We start from the raw sequence: 17,861 nt of genomic DNA on the forward strand, positions 1-17,861 counted from the left end.
CTGCGGGTAGGAGCTGACTTGGGTCTACTGCTTGCGCCCAATTCAAGTACTTGTCACTGTGACAGTAAAATTACACTTCTACAGAGCAATGTAATGGTGCTTACCCAAGTGCTGTGGGTGTCACTAATGCAGCTACAAAACAAGAGTGGGATAGAACAATATCGCCTGTAGAATTTTTTTAAGAAGGATTAAAAGATGGAAGGAAAAAAACCACACACACAAAAAGCACTTCACACTAGAGAAAATTGGGTGATTGAACATGAAATGAAAAGGCCAAACTTCCCCTCATATTTACAGCTTTGGCTCCTTGATCTGCTTTTTGGCCTCAGGAGGTATAGCTGAGTTCAGAATGGTGGACTGCACACAAGTTCTGCCCAGCAAAACCGCACATGCAGGAACTACTTAGGACACTTTCACAAGCATTTGAGAAATCTAAGACAAAAACCCAAACCCAGAACTTTGTTATAAAGAGGAACTGCGAGAGCTTCCTCAGAAATTCTTCCGAAAGGAAAAACAAACCAACAGAAAAATAGATTCAAATAGCTAACCCCTCCCTAAGTGTTGTACAAGGTTTTGACAGAAAAAACACAACACACCTGAGGTCAGGGCTCTGCATTAAACACCCCCAAAATCCTGGTTCTAAATCAGAACATCAGACTTCACAGTTGCTCGTCTCAATAACTGAACTGAAGAAACAGCAGTGCCATAAAATGAGCTGATCTCATCTGCTCCCCTTCACCTTGTAATTCCTGGAGGCTGTGGGTGCCTCAGCCAGATTTACTACAGGTAGCAAGACTGAAGTCAGCCTTCAGCCATCTGCTCTCTGTGTTCCTTCTGGCCACCCCACACCATCCTGTGGACGTGGCAGGGATGCCAGGGCCTGCAGCTCACCCCCAGCAGCTGACTGCATCTGCACTGTTCCTGGGGTGCTGGGCCCAGGCTCCGGTCCTCACCTTGCAGCACCTAGATGCTTTGCCAGGTGCTCTCAGGCATTCCATCCCCACTGGTTCTGCCCACCTCATGGAGGGTTAGCTTTCCAGTGGCTTTACTACACTGTTTTCAAGTTTTTAATGTTATGGCAGACTCTGCTCTCACTGAAGTCAGGGTTACATGGTGTAAACCTAAGCAAGAGTTACAGACAGGCAATAACTTGGAGATATGTATGAGGAAAGCTTCCCTAGCACCCTGAATAATCCCAGAGACCTAAATACAGCTCCATCTGCAGGGCAGGGACAGCAGGAGGGCTGCTGGCTGTTCAGGGGCAGAACAGAGGGTTACAACAGAGAATGCTTTCAGGCAGCAAGCAGTTGACACAAGTCCTGACATAGGGGAAGTGGGGGGGGCTGTGAAAATGGTCATGAACCCACAAGCAAGGGAAGCGTTTCATGATCTTTGCTGTATTTGCATTCAAAAGGAAACAGGTTTATGGATGATGAGGGGTTAAAAACAACAACAACAAAACAGCATAGCACAGACACAGTGTGGTGGGAACCAATACTTGGGAGGGGAACAGCGTGGCCCAACCACACAGGATGTGCCTGAACTCCTGCCTGCTTGCTCCCTAGCCTCATTAATAGAAAATGCAAGGACACTCTCCTAGTAACTACTAAAAAGCATCTTTCCAAACAGCACTATTCTTCAGATTCCAGGGAACAAGCTCCAACACCTGGGTGTGTTGACTGCTCCAGAAGCCCTCCTGAAGCAGGGACACCACAGGGAGTGAGGACTGTCTTGCTGGAAACGTGCTCTCCCCATCTGCTTGTCTGCCAGCCTCTTGTCTGCCAATAACTTTCCCTAGTAGCCTTTTCTAGAGCACCAAAACTCCCACCTTTACTATGTCTGCAGTGGTGGAATGTTCCTTCTCTTTCACACTCCGCAAACTACAGCACAGTCTCAAGTCAGCTGTTGCCTAGTGTAAAACAAAGCACTGTGTTCTTCTGCAGTCTTTGCTTTAATGAGGTGCTATCCCCAGTTATCTACAAATACTACGAGATAGGAAAAGAGCAGTGTTTTCTCCAACTATCAGCATGAATTAATAAGGTTCCATTTGACAGGAGTTATAAGGAAGCCCTTAGTGTTATTGGAAGTATTTTCCAAGGTAGATGAAAGGATTTGATTTGCTGCATTCAAGGTAAAGAATATCTCCTTAAAAAGAAGAGTAATCGAGTCCAAGGCTTCTGTGAAACTCATACTTACAAGTATGAGTTACTTGTAAGTAAGTCTGTCTTGATTTGTATTCAGTCCAGATCACCATTTTCTGTGAGACTTTGACTCCATTTCCTGAAAGCCTTCATGGGTGCCCAATGACCGTATGTAAAGGGTGTGAAACAGCTAAGCTCTGAATTAGTGCAAGTCATTGCTCTGCATCTGAGCAAAGGGGCACTCATTCGTCACAGGCATAAGTGACTTCAAATAAGGATGGTGAGGGGAAGTGTTATCAAGTGATTCCCACTTCCTTCTTTTAAGCTATGAATGTTTTGAATGCAGCTAGTTTCACCAAGTAGAAATTTGCAACTGCCTTAAATGATGTGATTTTTCCATCTAAAAAAGACAAGCAATACTAATAGAAAACCTAAATGGTTATGAGCAAGTTCCTAGCAAATTCAAAGTTGGCCTTGTCAATACACAATCAAATGAAGATGTTTCTACCGGTTCCACAAGATCAGCATTAAGCCTGGCATTAGTCAATATTTTCAATAATCATGTGAAAATGAATTTAAAAAAAATACAGAAAAGTCTTTAAGTCTTTGCCAGCTACATTTACAGATGACAAAGCTTAGCAGGATGGTAAAAATGAAGAGGCTGACAGGCACTTCGCAGACATCAAGCAATCAAAATTGATTTTTTGGGGAAAAAATATTAACTCAAACTGTGCTTTACTTTGAGCAAGTCCAAGTGACACTAACTGCAACTGCAAGCTATACAGGATTCAGCCCATAAAGCAGGAGCACAGTGAAGGATTTAGGAAGCTGCAGTACGGTGACAACTGGAGATGAGAACCTGATCAATGCAATTTGCCACTGTGCTACAGCAAGGAGAGATCAGCTTTCCCTCTGAAATACAGCACCGCCAAAGGGAAGTGCTGGAGAATTAAGGGAGGACGGCAGCAGCAACAACAAAGCACAGACAGCAAAGAAGAGCAGCTCGCCTTGTAATTGAGATACTTGTATTCACCTCCACTGCCACAATCTTTCCTTCCAAATAAGAGGGAGGGGAGGAAAGGATTTCCTTCCCTGCCCCCAGGCATTTTCAAGGCTGCTGGAAACACACCACTGGGAGAGATTTAAGAACTTTATTTGCAAGTTTCTCTAAAAAAGAGGATGACCTAACTTGATTGCAACACGTTGAGTGGTCCATGAGCACAATTTAAGAGCCTGTTTCAATTAACGGAGAAAGAGGCACCAATAACCAGCTGCTGAGAGCTGAAGCCAGACAAACTCAGAAATAAAAACACAGAAAATAGAAGTCAGGTGTGGTTTCTGTAAACTAAAGCTGGTTGGCATGGAAACAAACTATCAACCAAACTACAACATCTACCCCTTGTCTTCAGCTCAAGGCTGGAGATTTGGCTACAGTGCATCTTGTACAGTTATGGACTTAATTGCATCTGTAACAGCGGTCAGTGCAAGTCAGATGTGACCATCCCTCCTGGCCTTCAACATCACAAACTTCAAATGAGCCACAAAAATAAAACAAGGCATTCTCAGCCTAGCTAATGGGAAAGGGTTTGGGGGTGGAAGGTCCTGAAGACTTCAGTTTAGAGGACAATCAGCCTTTCATTATTAATAGCTACAAATACATGAATATACTTTTATTTTATATAGCTATGCTCCACTTCACCTAGTAAAAATTTCATACAACAAAACAATCTGTACTCCAGCATGTCTCTCCCTCACCTGTGTGCGACAACATATGTCATCATTATGTGACGATCAAGATTTTTTACGTGGTGACTTGAAGCAATGTAAGTACAACAGTCAAGGATTTTATATTAATCACAGAACAGAACCAGTTCTGTAATGAGAGAGGGTATTTTGTATTAGTTTAAGCACAGCGTAACATTGGAAGTACCCAGGCTCTAATTTGCAAGCATTTCCATGAACACTTCCTTTTTAAGTGCTTAACTTAAACAGCTATGGTTTAAAGCTTATAGGTACTCAGTAGCTGTGCTTCCCTTCTCCCAGGGGCTCTAACCTTGGCGTCTAAGAACAGAATATCCTGTTCAGAGGTGTCTCTTCAACATTTCTGCCTGCGGATGTTTCAGTTACTCAAGTGGCTCTGCAGTATGTGATGCTTGTAGGCAGCCAAAGGAAAAGTTACACTGCAGCATTTCATGTGGAATGAATCCATTTAACTGTTGTTATATTAACCAGCTCAGAGAAATTAAGATGCAAAAATTAGTGAATGTTTCACTTGGTTGCATACAAGCCTGCCTTGCAATCTTTACCCAAGTAATGTGCCCTCTGCCATTTGCACTACAATAAACATAACTAAAGAGGGGAGGGTGGAGCAAGAGGGGGGGAAAAAAAAGCCCTATGATTGCCTATTCTTTGGGGTCAACCAGATGGTTCCGCTGTTGTGAATAAAATCTAAAGCCAAAAAACATACATGTAAGCTACTTGCTGAGGGAAACGTACACTGCTTTTTTCAAATCGATCAATCCAGAATCCACCTCCTCTCACATCTCCTGCTTGAGAATAATGACTAGAAATACACAGGCAGACAATTACCAGAAAAAACTGTAGAACTGATGTGGGTTTTGTGCATCCAGTCAGTCCTTCTCTGAAACCTTCAATTCAGGAAAAGCTAGTAATCTATGATAAAAGGCTGCTCTTTGACTGCTTTCAAGAAGAAAAAAAAAAAAAAAATCAATTAATCACTTGCCATTCAGAAAAAGTCAGATGCAGCCCCCACACTTTCAAACTGTCTTTTTTGGGACTCCTGTCTCCAATTCTGAGGAAAAGGATAATCTCATAAACAATTCAATGCCAATCTGTAATTTTGAACAACATATGGTTCTGACATTTGAAATACAGTACAGGAGGAAGAAAGAAAAGCTAAAAAAAAAATAGACTAGTCACTTCCCTGGACTATATAGTCAAATCTGACATCAACACATGCAGGATTAGTAAGGTAAAACTTGCCTTGTGTGACTCTTACTTCCATGGGGCCTCAGAGGACTTGCAGACATGCCCATTTACATCAGCTTGGAAAGGCAGCACTGAACTGTGGGACCTACAACTTCCTCTCTCCTTACTACTCCCCACATGCTAGAAAATATACCTGAGGTATGTACCTGCTTCTGGTTTCTAGCAAGCATCTTTACCACGGTTTAAGGGAGGTCAACATCCTCCCACAGAGAAGTACAAGTCTGGTGTGGGAAATACCTCACAACAGATCAGACTTGGCAGCCAACTCTGAAAGGAGTCCTGTTAATGGCTGAAAAGCTCTCCTGAAATAGCATGAAAGCACAGGATGCCATTCTTTTAAGTCATTTATTATTTTCATAGTAACTAGAGAGGAAAGACTAATACACTGGCTCTGAAAATCACTGAAAAAATAACCTGATTCCACACAGGTTTGCAGTATAACATGGACAAGCTTTTAATGTTCACTTTTGCCAGCTCTACAGAAATGAACTGATTAGTGCAATGGCTCATACAGAGCTCCACCATCATAAGAAAGGTCAAACTACTTTGTTGCGAGAAAGATTTCTAATGTAAGGTCAAGGAAAAGACGTCCACACCTGAGCATCAGCATACATAGAATCCCTGAATCATTAAGATTGGAAAAGACCTCTGAGACCATCTAGTCCAATCATCAACCCACCCCCACCATGCCCACTAACCATGTCCCTCAGTGCCACATCCCCACGTGTCTTGAACACCTCCAGGGACACTGACTCCACCACCTCCCTGGGCAGCCTGTTCCAATAATTAACCACTGTTTTGGAGAAGAAATTTTTCCCTAAAACCCAACCTGAACCTCCCCTGGCACAACCTGAAGCCATTCCTTCTCATCCAATCTCTGCTACCCAAAAGAGGCCAACTCCCACCTCACTACAACCTCCTTTCAGGGAGTTGTAGAGGACAATAAGGTCTCCCCTGAGCCTCCTCTTCTGCAGACTGAACAATCCCAGTTCCCTCAGCCGCTCTCCATAACACTTGTGCTCCGGACTCTTCACAGCTTCTTTGCCCTTCTTTGGACACACTCCAGGGCCCTGATGTCTTTCTTGTAGTGAGGGGCCCAAAAGCACATTACTCAAGGTGTCGCCTCACCAGAGCTGAGTACAGGGTATGATCACCTACACTCTTTCTGATACAAGACAGGATGCCACTAGCCTTCTTGGTCACCTGGACACACTGCTAGCTTATGTTCAGCCAGCTGTCAGTTAGCACTCCCAGATCCTTTTCCTCTGTGCAGCTGCCAGCCACTCTGCCCCAAACCTGTAGCACTGCATGGGGTTTTTGTAACCAAAGTGCAGGACACAGCACGTACTTCTGCTGCACACAACCTCTCCTTCCAGAACCTATTTTCTTCACCAGCCTCATGAATCAGGTGAGCTTTAATCATGCTTATAGGGATTACAGCCAACTAATCAGCATTCCCAAGAGCATGTGGAGGTGTTTTTAGTTTCTGGGTTCTCACTTCCCCTTATGCTTGCCACCTGGGAGATCCTCTCCTCTAAGCAGGCCCTGTGGCACTTGGAACTCAGCCCTCCGCACCTATCCAGCTCACCACTGGGCTACACACTGAAAAGCACACCTGAGCTGAAATAGCATCTGAAGGGTTTCTTCCATGTACTGCCTGCTCTGCAAGCTGTCTCCCTACTAGATGTCACCCACCTGTTTGTGTCCTCAGGCAGGCCAGGAATCTGGTCCATCCCGGAGCAGCAGACAATCTTGTGGAAATCCTAAGTGTGTGTTGGGGGGAGGTATTTGATCATGTGTTGCCTCGCTTCCTGGCAATAGTGAAGTTTATCCAAGAAGGGAGGGATGAAGGGCAAAGGCAGCACTATTAGAAACAATCCTAGACAAATATGGCAAAAGTGACTGAAATTAGCTGACGTGCAAAATAATGCAAATTTTTCTTCAGGGTAGTGAGGCACATTAGAAATCCATCTCTTCCCAACCGCCTTTGATATGGACTCAAGCAGGTCATACAGAAAAGCAAGATGCATGTTATAAATGTAATCATGAGGTCTCTGAAAAACCCAAAACGTAAGACACAAACTTACTACTGAAGATGTTCTAACATTAAAACAGTATCAAGAAACCATTTGAACACTCAGATTTTGCATATATGAATATCCAACAAACACGCACGCTTGCAGTTGGGTAACATTCAGTACATTTAGTTGCTCGGTCTCATACTGCTGCCTCTAGGAGCACCACACATGTTGCACCCCTGAAGAATACACTGTGTGCACACTGTGTGCACATAGCACAAGAACTAGGCCAAATTCTGCAGATTTAAGGACAATCCTCTCCATGTTCCACGAAGCCACCTGTTGTCAGGTTCACAAGCAATATGATACATCCTACAGTCAAGAATATGAAAAAAATACAAAAAGGCCAATCTCACTCATTTTCTTTAACATGAAGTGCACTCATTTATAAAAGTAGGGAATTGGGTTGTAAATAAGCTTAAATATCAACAAGTACACGATCCTATTCTTTCCTTTATCTTTGAAAATAGCAGAATTCAGTTCTCAACTTCTTGAAAATGAAGTTCTGAATTCCAGTCACTAACCTTGTAAAAAAGAATTTGGAATTGTTCAGTAATAACAATAAAAAAAAGTACTTTGATTTGTGGGTGTCATGAAGTCTCCATAAATGACTTTCTAAAACAGCAGCAATGTGAACCAGCAAAGAGAAGTTCAGAGGCAGATGAGTAACCATCTCTTCTGGGACCAAGAGAAGCTGAATGGATCCCAAAGGTGGATTTTGTTTCTAGGTGTGAGGACTACTGACTCAGAAGGCTGTAGTCTTAAGTGCTTACATTTCTGCAGTGAGCAGAGAAGCAATTTCTAGAGAACACAAAGCCCTCCTCATTTGTCAGCAAGATTTCTTCATAAATACTGTAAGGCCTATGAAAAATTACCTAAGTTCAGAGGTGCCCATCTACATATACCTTTTCAGAAAACAAGGGTAAGGAGTATAATGGAAAATCAGCAACTTGAATGTCAACCACAGCTTTGAAAAATCTGAAGTACAGATACTGTAAGGAAGCTTCACCCCTACAATGCACTCACCATGCATCAATGCATGAGGCTTAGCATGAAGGAGAAAAAAATATATCCCTGCACTTCTGGTCTCTCTTTCATTTACAGAAATCACCTTTAATTAGCAAAGCTTTAAAAATCAGTTTGCAGGAAGCCTGATAGCATCACTTTCAAGAAACAGCAAGGCCACTGGACGATGGGAATCCCCGAGAAGTATGATTAGGGCCTTGACCCGTCTTTGTGGAGCTGCAGTGATTTCAGCGTCACTCTGCTCTGACACCGACATTTATATGCAGATACAGCTCAGTGTGGGATCCTGACTGACACACTGTTCTTAGAAAGCAAATGAGCACGCATGGTTTTGCCAGGAAAGAAAAACGCCAGGATCACAAAACAGGAACACACCTACAAACCACAAAGGAAACGCACTCAGCTATCACACAATTAAACAGTGCCAGGACTTCTTTTATAAAATTTTGTTTCCCTAAGAATTACGCTCAGGTTGTTCACACCAACTGCTAACGAAAACTAGACAGATTGTGTTAATACCAAAGAGGTGGTTTAAGGATTCAGGTTAATGCAACAGCTACAGATCATAATAATTAACTACAGGTTTCTGGTGCTGAGACTCCAAAGCAAGGAGTTCACATGCAATAAGCATACAAATAATCAAAACAGAGGCTGTATGAGTCTGATTACAAGCAAACAGCAACATCTTAAACTTTAGAAGTTTCTTTTCTGAAGCATCGGTATATGAAAAAAAACTCCACTGCTGTATCAACAACTGCTGTTAGCTTCTGAAATGCCTACTGCATTTTTAAAATTCAGGGTTTTCTCCTTTTCTCCTTCAAATCCCTTTCGAAAGCACTTTCATAATTCATCTCCACTCAGAAGCCACCTGCTCCTCTCCTCACACACACATGCTGCACACACTCCAAGACAAACGCAACAGAGAATCTAATGGTGTGATCCGACTTTCTGTGTTACAACTGCTCAAGCAGGAGCAGCTCCCCCCGGCCCTTCCCTCCCACTTCCCATTTCCTCTCTTCCTCCGCTGCCATCAACATTTCTGGGAAACAAGGCGCTCCTGCGTTCAGCTTCCGGGAGTGGGGCTGGAGAGGACAAGCTTCTCAGCCTGCATTTGACACAATAAAAGCAGAGTACATTCACGTGGATCTGGGAAGGTCACAGTCAAAATGGGTCCCTCAGAGGATCTGGTGACAAATGCTTCTGGCTCCTCGTCTTTTGTGTGCAGACCATAATCCCTTTGCAAGGCTTCAGTCAGTAGTGCCTGCCCACTTTCACAGATGGTGGAAAGAGCATCAGCACTAGAGGGGACTTGCCCAATACTACCTAGTGGGCAGGAAGAGACGAATCCCAAATTCCAGACCAGTGGTTTAATTCAGGCCAGGCTGCACTCGGTGCACTTGTCAGCCTTCCAGGTAGCGTGCTGACGAGGGAGGTCAGCGGTGCTCTTGCCAACATCGTGTGGGAGAGCAGGAAGAAGCCCTGAAGCTGGCAGTGAATGGCAACAGTGCTACGTGCCCGTGGGGAGTGCAGGAGAAATGCCTCAGGCCAACAGACACCAAGGTGTCTGTGGTAGTGAAGAGATACACAGTACCCTGATGCCTGAAGAGCTTGGTCGCAAAGACAGCTAAGCCATCATGACAAGCACAAGGTCTCTCCTAATAACCAAAGGGAGAGATCACAAGAAAGGTGGTGCTGAAGCACAGACAAGCACAGCCCTGGAGGAAAGAGAGGGATCTGGTGTCAAGCAATTTCTCAAGCAATTTTCCTGTAGTGCTCCTCACTAGACTGTTTACTTGCTGAAGGTAATCTGAGTGGGAGCACATTCAGCACATGCTCCTATGTAAACACACAGTAAGATGTCAGAAGTCAGTACAGAAATCAGCCAAGGAAACCTTGCTCTCAGCATGGCAGCATCACTGCAGGGCTATGATTCAGAGGGCTGTCACACAGGGTCTTCTCAGTGTTGCTACCTGGTCACAGACGATGGGAGAAGAAGTGTTTTCCCTGCAGTTCCTCAGATGTGCTTCTGTTGCCCGTTCTGTCAACAAAAAGCTGTCTAACTGCTACTTTTTAAAAAGCAGGAAGTATGATATCAGCTTTTTCCGAGAAGCACTTTATGATCCAGTGGAAAACATGGTAGGTGAAAGCCAAAGTTCATATTGTCAGGAAAGGATTTTGCAATTCCCACTTTAAGACCAAGCCTATAAGCAGTACAGCAAATGAGACATCTGCTTCCCACAGAAGAGTTACAGGATACTTGGACAAGTTAGTTAACCAGTTTCTATACAAAGTTAATTTAACAAAAGAAAGATGCCAGACAGTGTTAATATAGTACACAGCTACACACAAACACATAAATCTCAGTATAAAAATAATAAGGGGAGAAACTCTCAGAGGATTCACAGCCTTTTTGCTTAACGGCTGGTTTGGCTCAATGGACAAACAAAACCACATACGCTGCCTTACAAATGCACAAGCATTTCAAACAAGTTCAGCCAGTCAGAGCCCACAGACACAGCTCAAAGTCCAAAAGGTGAACTGAAGAGGTCAGAGTGTGCCTCTGTACCTTAAGAACAATGTAATAGCTCTCAAGGCATTACGCTGGATTCAATAATAAAATGCATTCACCATTATATTATACTACTGATCTGTGATTAAAAATTCTTGCAAATGCATCTATTGCTTTTTTTCTTCCTTTTCTTTTCTTTTCTTTTCTTTTTTTTTTTTTTAAGTCCTGCTTTTCTGGTAAGACATGGCTTGTATGAGTTAATAGGCTATAGTATCTTTCCTGTTACAGAATGCAAGAGATCGCTAAGACAGAAGTTTAGCAAGATGCAGCACAATGTACTTCTTTCACCACAGTTTCATCCAGACAAATCAGGCAGTCATAGCACCTCCAAGACAGCACCTGAATATGTACAAGATTGTCACAAAGTCTCTGCTGAGCACATAGCAGTCAATAATTACTTAACAGCACTTAGAGACAAGAAGGCATTTGCTGTAGAACAGAGAGCAGAAGAGTTTCAGTCAGTGAAATAAAATTGTTTGACTGGAACGTTTATCTGCTTTTGCACTATATGATCTTTGCTATATGCTCTTTGAGAGCAACTCAGTATCACCTCCCACACCCAGGCCATTGTACGCCCAAAGTGGTTTGCATCAGCATCCCATGATCTCCCATTCACACCTGATCAGCCCACCCATGATCTGCCTATGAGAGCTGCAGAGATCACAGCACAGGTGGTCACAGTGTAGAAGTTACTCATATGTTTTCAGAAGGGCAGTGTAAAAGCTTTGGTTAGGGAGCTTCACTCACCACACTAACATTTAAAAACAACCTGCGGGGCACAAACCTCTCAAACAGGCAATATCCTGCCACAGAATGACAGCAGAACAACACCTGAACCACATGCCAGCACCACTGCCTCATTTCCACTTCAAGTGCTGAGGGCTGTCTGTAGGATATGTTAGGAAACATCACTGTCAGCAGGACAGCTGACAGAAAGGGCAGAGTCTGCTGCACCTCACAAACAATAGAGTGACTCTCCCTTAAGGCAGGTAAGTATGAGGCTATTCCTAGGGAAGGATAAGTAAGAAGCTAATGATGGTTATTAATAGCTCTTAAAGCTAACAGTTCATCTGAGTTAAATGCAAGAGTAATAATTCCTTTATGACCTCCTGCATTTTTACTGTGAAAATGACAAAGTTTCATCAAAGACTGTTGGTAACCACAGTTTTCAACTGTTTCAAACCTTGAAAATCAGACTAACCTGAACGAGGATCTACCAGGCTCCACTAATAAATATCACTGACTTCTGAGGACCTAAAACAGAAATGGCAGGCAGGTGTTGTGCACCTTACCACCTTTTCAAATGCAGTAGGATTTCTGCCACAGACTTCCACTTGTATTGAACCTACATGAGACATGCCCAAGGACTACAGATTATCCGCTTTCCTAAATTGTTGTGTAATAATAGTGGTAAGGATTTCTTGCTGTTTTTCAGTTAGTCCCAAACCACTAGTCCAGAAAACTTGCTCTTGTAGTAAGGAAAACTATTACTAAAACCAGTCAAGCCTTAACTTGAAATATCAAAGCTACATCATGACCAGAAGCAAGAAAGAGTGCACATAGAGAGCTGAAGTATTCAGCTGGAGAAAATTCCCTCTGCATTTCTTATGAACATAATGTGGAAAATTAAACACATCTGTATTCACAAAAGATAGGAGAATGAGAAATGAAACATTTTCCTTCTGGGGAAGAAATAAAAAACCAACTTTCCTCAGACTGGCAAAATTCCCTCTCTAGGCACACTGGTGCTTCACTTTTTGCTGCTGTGCTTCTCGAGCTCTTTCTCTGAATAGCTAATGCAGGTACAGACAAGCTAATGATCTAGTTTGAAATATCAAGCTCCCAAAGGAAAAGTAAACCAAAACAAGAACAAAAGTAAGCCAAACTTTGATCTGTTAACTGACATTCAACTTTCATACACTTTGGTTTTAGCCAAGTTTGGTAATAAACAAGGCAGATGTGTACAGAGTCAACTCAGTCAACAAAGCGCACACCTGGAGATGCCCTTGGTCTAAGAACCTGCTATTATACAGTAAGCCTCCATATTACCTTTTAAAAGGCAATGTTGGCTTTGATTGTGATTTGGGGTTTGTTTGATTTTGTTCAGATTGGCAAGTGGCTTTGTACAATTCAGAACTTTTTAAGACCACGGTGCACACAATGGCTTGAGGAGCTTACTGCCATTAGAAGTACTTTATTATACAGAAAGGAAAGGAAAGGTAAGAAGATTGAGGTACTTAAATCAAATTGTAAAATGCTCCACTCGCTCCTAAAAATCCATTACATATTTTTGTAGAAATCCACGCCAAGAATGGTGTCCAGGCCAGTCACAACACAGAGAAGTAACTGCAAGCTGTGTTGCATAATGGAAAGTTACACTGGATTTGTACTGAACTTATAAAACTGCAGCGCAAATGCTTTCTTTCTTAGTTTTACCTAGCGTCTTTCTCTGGAACTGCAGATGTTACTCAAGGCAGGAAAACCATCTGCAGCCGCTAAGCAAATTTGCTCAATAGAGAATCGTACTTTTTATCTTGCAGTGATATCTACCTCATAAACAGCACAGGTGGTTCGAAATGATTGAAAATACACTGCTGATGTTCTACAATTTCCTCCTCTTGCACCCTATATCTGAAGTTGCTGCGTCAGAAACAGAAGAAAAGGTTTAGAAAGAGACTTTGGGACTCTCACTTCTGGGCTCAGTGCATGGTCAAACAGTTACCACAGGTCGTTCTAATCTGATCGGCCTCCTAATTCACATGACCTAACTGGTCAGTAGCCAATTCAGAGAACCGTCATGTATATACAGGGGAACTGTTTCATGCTCTCTCAGAGCATACCGTTTCTTTATGGGAGGAGTCCAAAAGAAGCAACAGAGAGCTGCCCAGCACATTCGTGGACTGCTGTTACTCGCTGTAGGTTAGGAAGCGAGAGATTCTGGCAGACTCCTGAGGACAAGATGCCTCAACAACTTAAAGCACCTCAACTGTGAAGACAACTTCTTGCCTGCTTCCAGCAACCAAAACTAGCACCAAGTCAGTCTACCTGGATTCAGGAATCCAGGAAATTAATTACTGGTTTAAGAATTTGAAGGACTGTCATTAAAAGCTTAAAGTGGATTGCATAAAGACTCCAAAAACACAACTATGAGACAATAGACTTTTTACTGACAAACCACAAAATTACAAGGGAGCAGAGTCTGGTCAGCTGATGGGTGAAGGGGCTAGTCAGAGCAGAGTTTCCTAACACATCAGAAACAGCATTTTTTCTTAAAATTCTACCTAAAGTTAGTCTCAGTTAATCCCCTTCTATAACATGACAGTGCCTTTGCAGTCCCTTAATACTTCAACTGTGCCCAATCTGTAAGAGTGCTGCTCTGTGCCTCCTGAGAATCTGACCACTACTGAATACAGGTTCCTAGTTCACAGAACCAGCCTGCCCTTGCAGTTGCTCCGTAATGTGCATGTTCTCTTGAACTGCTTTTAATGCTAGGGTTAGGGTTTTATGCTATAAAAACATCAAATGGATTAAAACATTTATAAACAAAACAATATAAAAACATTAAATGGATTCTGTGGAACTGGCAGATAATGCAAAATTCAGTGCAGCTTTAGCATAAACTAAAACCTGATACACACAAAGACCTTTTGGCTTGAACAGAGACACAGCTCAGAGTCTAAATAAGGTTGATACCCAAAGACCATACACATTATGTCTTTAATAATTATTTTTTTTAAGCAGCCTATTAATTAAATTCTCTTAAGCTTGCAATCATTAGATACTTCAGATATTTTTGCATTCCATTTCCCATTAGTACCAGAAGCCCCAAAAATTTTCACTCAAACTTGTTAACTTCTTAACTTGCTCCCAAGTTAAGGATACAAGTGTTATCTTCAGGAAAATACACCTGCTACAACTTTCATGACAATGTATTTTGCAGCCACCTGCTTTGAAATGGCAAATATTAGAATGCTAATTAGAAATAATTAGGCTAATATTCATTTTCACTTAGAGCAGCAATCATGCAAGGAGTTGGGTCTCTGGATCAGAATCACGCCTGATTTGGTAATCCCTGCCATTTTATCTTCAGATAACTTCCTGTGAAAATTGAATTTATCTGTCATTACCTGTTCTTCTTTTTCTTTGGTCTTGCTCCTGGAGACTCTGGAAGAGGTAACATCCTGAGCTGGAATGACAGAGATTTGATGCAGTGGCATGTTCATCACACCGCCTTGTTTGGTCCTATCACTTACAGGAAGGAGGCTTGAAGGCAGCACTCATTCAGTGCCATTGTTAGGCCTTGCACCTAAAAAAAAAAAACAAACAGTAAAATGAAAAACCCATGAAGTATTTTAAAATGCAATTATTTCCCAAACTAAGCCATCAGTTAGACCAAGGTGCACCTCTTGCCTTCTCTCTGCTTTCTGAACAAGAAGGAGTTCTGGTTGGGTGAAAAAAGGCACAGGACTTTTCAAGAGCTACAGCCAGAGCACAGTTTATGCAAATAAATAAGTAAGTTATCAACAGTTCGGGAAGTGGTCCAAGAGCAGGACAGAGGGCAGGGCTCGTGCTTGAGACTGTGTGGGTAGAGAGGAGGAGGCGGATGAGCAGCTCTTCATGCTGAGCAGCAGGAGTGTGCTGCTGGAGGTGCAGAATGCAAGGCTGGTGCAGGGAGTTCCTTACACTGCCTCAGGTACTGTCCCCAGTCTGGCCGAGTGCTGTGTGTTTTTAACCACTGCATTTGGCTCCAATTATTAATCCAAATGTGTACCAACAATAGGAAGACATGTCACGTGAGTTTTTCCTTTCTTGAGGCAACTGGAGAGCATTATAATCAAAATCCCTTGCTAGGAATCAGAAATTCACCAGGCTACACACAATTTATCCTTCTGCATTACACATAGAGAAGACAGTAATAGACAGAAATTAGCCAAATTTGGCAACTAATCTGAAAGGCGGGCATAATTAGCCATACCTGCTATTAGATTAAAAGCTTTTTGAAACATGTACGTTCATGGAGCATTTAGTCAGAACATAACCTGTTGCAAATTAGACACAATCAGTTGTGTTTAAGGAAAGGATTAGAGAGGAATTACCACAGCAGAGCCTAAGTGGGACAACTGGATGAAGCATTGTTCTTATGTTTCCATAACATACCACCTTTTGATTTGTTTTTCAATCTGCCACAGCAAAAAACAAGGACTAGATAGATGTCCTATATATTATGCTGCTTAACAAATTGGAAGTGGTATAACCAGCACTGCACACCCTTAGCAAACATGGCATACATTGCTTCATGAATATTTAATTAATTGGAAGTTTTAAAGATAGGCTGAGTTTCCTAGGTTGATTATGCAAAAGATGTCGGTGTGGTCCTATTTCTACCAGGCTCCACAGGAGTGCTGGAGGATCTTTGACTGCTTTTGATTAAATAGGGGAAAAAAAACCAAAACAAACAAAAAAAAACCCAAGAATTTTATTCAAGGAATGATGGCTCAGTATCCTCTTTCTACTGAGGGGAAAAAGAGCTGTCAGAAGTCATACAGCACATCACTGGCAAAAAGAAAACCAAAGACAATGCCTTCTGCTTCCCAAGGATGCTGGCTGCCCATTGGAGTGCTCAGCCAAATTCAAGAGTGTTGCTGACACCTAGTCAGGATTTAAATTACTTTCATCAATGCCAAGACAGCATACCATAAGGCAACACCCCCGTAACTTCTAGACATCACTGATCTTAAAAAATAAAAAACAAAACAAAACAAAAAACATCTACAAGTGTGAACAAGCAACAGCAAGGACACCACCTTACTGAAGGACAGAGGCAAACATGGGACTTACCGGCACTACTGAAATGCAACTCTAACACGAAGTGAAAAAAGCCCTGAACTTCTCCAAGTCCTCCACACCTATTTAGCTTCATCCTCTAAAGGAGCCAAGCTGTAAGTGCCAGAAGAGAGATAAGCATGGGCTGAGATAGGAATTGCAAACTGCAATAAACAAAGCAGGAATGAAAGGTATTTTCCCAAGAAAACATAAATGAAATCCAGGAAGCGTCAAGCTCTTACGAAAATCTGTCAGGTAATATGTTCTGTGCTGCTGCCAGTAAAGGCTGAGCCAAGGGGTGTGGGGACAGAGCCCAGTCTGCAGCCCTCAAAAAGGGTTGTGGACTTGCAGACAAGGGCATTTTACTGCTGTAAGAAGAACAAAGAAAATTATTAGAAAACACAGCTAAATCCCTCTGATTCCAACAAACAAATCAGACCAGTTTTTCTGCAGGTACTTTACGGACAGCAAGATAGAATTCTTTGAAAAATATAATCCAATTAGACATTCAAAGACGATGTAAAACAGCCTTCCTCTGGTGGAGCAGCTGGGCAGACACTCAATAAAGCCTGCCTTTGTTCAAGAGCAGCTTAGGAAAAGCTCTAAACTTACCCCAGATGCCACACTGTACGCCTCCAGCTTGGAAGGACCCTAACAACCACACACTCAAGGCCTGCCAGTCCCAACCTGAAGCACCTTAGCTCCACAGCACTAATTAAAGGATAAAGTTACACGAGTCAACCATCTGCAGTGCCAGCGCATACTGACAAGGATGCCAGAAAAGCAATGCCTCTCCCCAAAAAAACTAATTGCAACAAGCTCTGCAGGACTTTTTCCACAGCTGAATTAACACTGTGGGCTCCCAATCCCACAGTGGTGAGGAGTTGAACATGTGAGAATCACAGAATGGCTTAGGTTGGAAGGGACCTCAAGGATCCATCAAGCTCCAAATCCCCTGCCACAGGCAGGGCTGCCAACCTCTGTATCTAATACCAGGCTGCCCAGGGCCCCATCCAACCTGGCCTTGAACACCTCCAGGGACAGGGAGAACAAAGATCTAAGAAAGCTTCAAGCACATCAAACCAGGAACCTGCCAGAAAGGCTTCCCAGCAGGCAATGCTGAAGTAAGGGGACAGCTCATATGTGCTCCCTTCTACTCAGGATTTGTAGCCATCACACAGATCATAGCGCAGTTAGATGTGTGAGCCCTCCCTT

At 42.7% G+C, this 17,861-nt stretch overlaps 1 protein-coding gene across 5 annotated transcripts in view; it reads right to left on the reverse strand.

Annotated features, from left to right (window-relative positions):
• MARCH8 (membrane associated ring-CH-type finger 8) overlaps positions 1-17,861 on the reverse strand; it is an 88,013-nt gene that overhangs the window by 51,643 nt on the left and 18,509 nt on the right. For 4 of the 5 annotated variants that reach the window (NM_001286368.3, NM_001397785.1, NM_001397783.1 and 1 more), the window contains 1 exon segment: positions 14,951-15,129. In NM_001286368.3, the coding sequence (NP_001273297.1) occupies positions 14,951-15,046 (96 nt within the window). In that variant the 5' untranslated portion in view covers positions 15,047-15,129. 5 annotated transcript variants of the gene reach the window in all.

Source organism: Gallus gallus, chromosome 6 (genome assembly GCF_016699485.2).
Source record: "Gallus gallus isolate bGalGal1 chromosome 6, bGalGal1.mat.broiler.GRCg7b, whole genome shotgun sequence".
Taxonomy (NCBI): domain Eukaryota; kingdom Metazoa; phylum Chordata; class Aves; order Galliformes; family Phasianidae; genus Gallus; species Gallus gallus.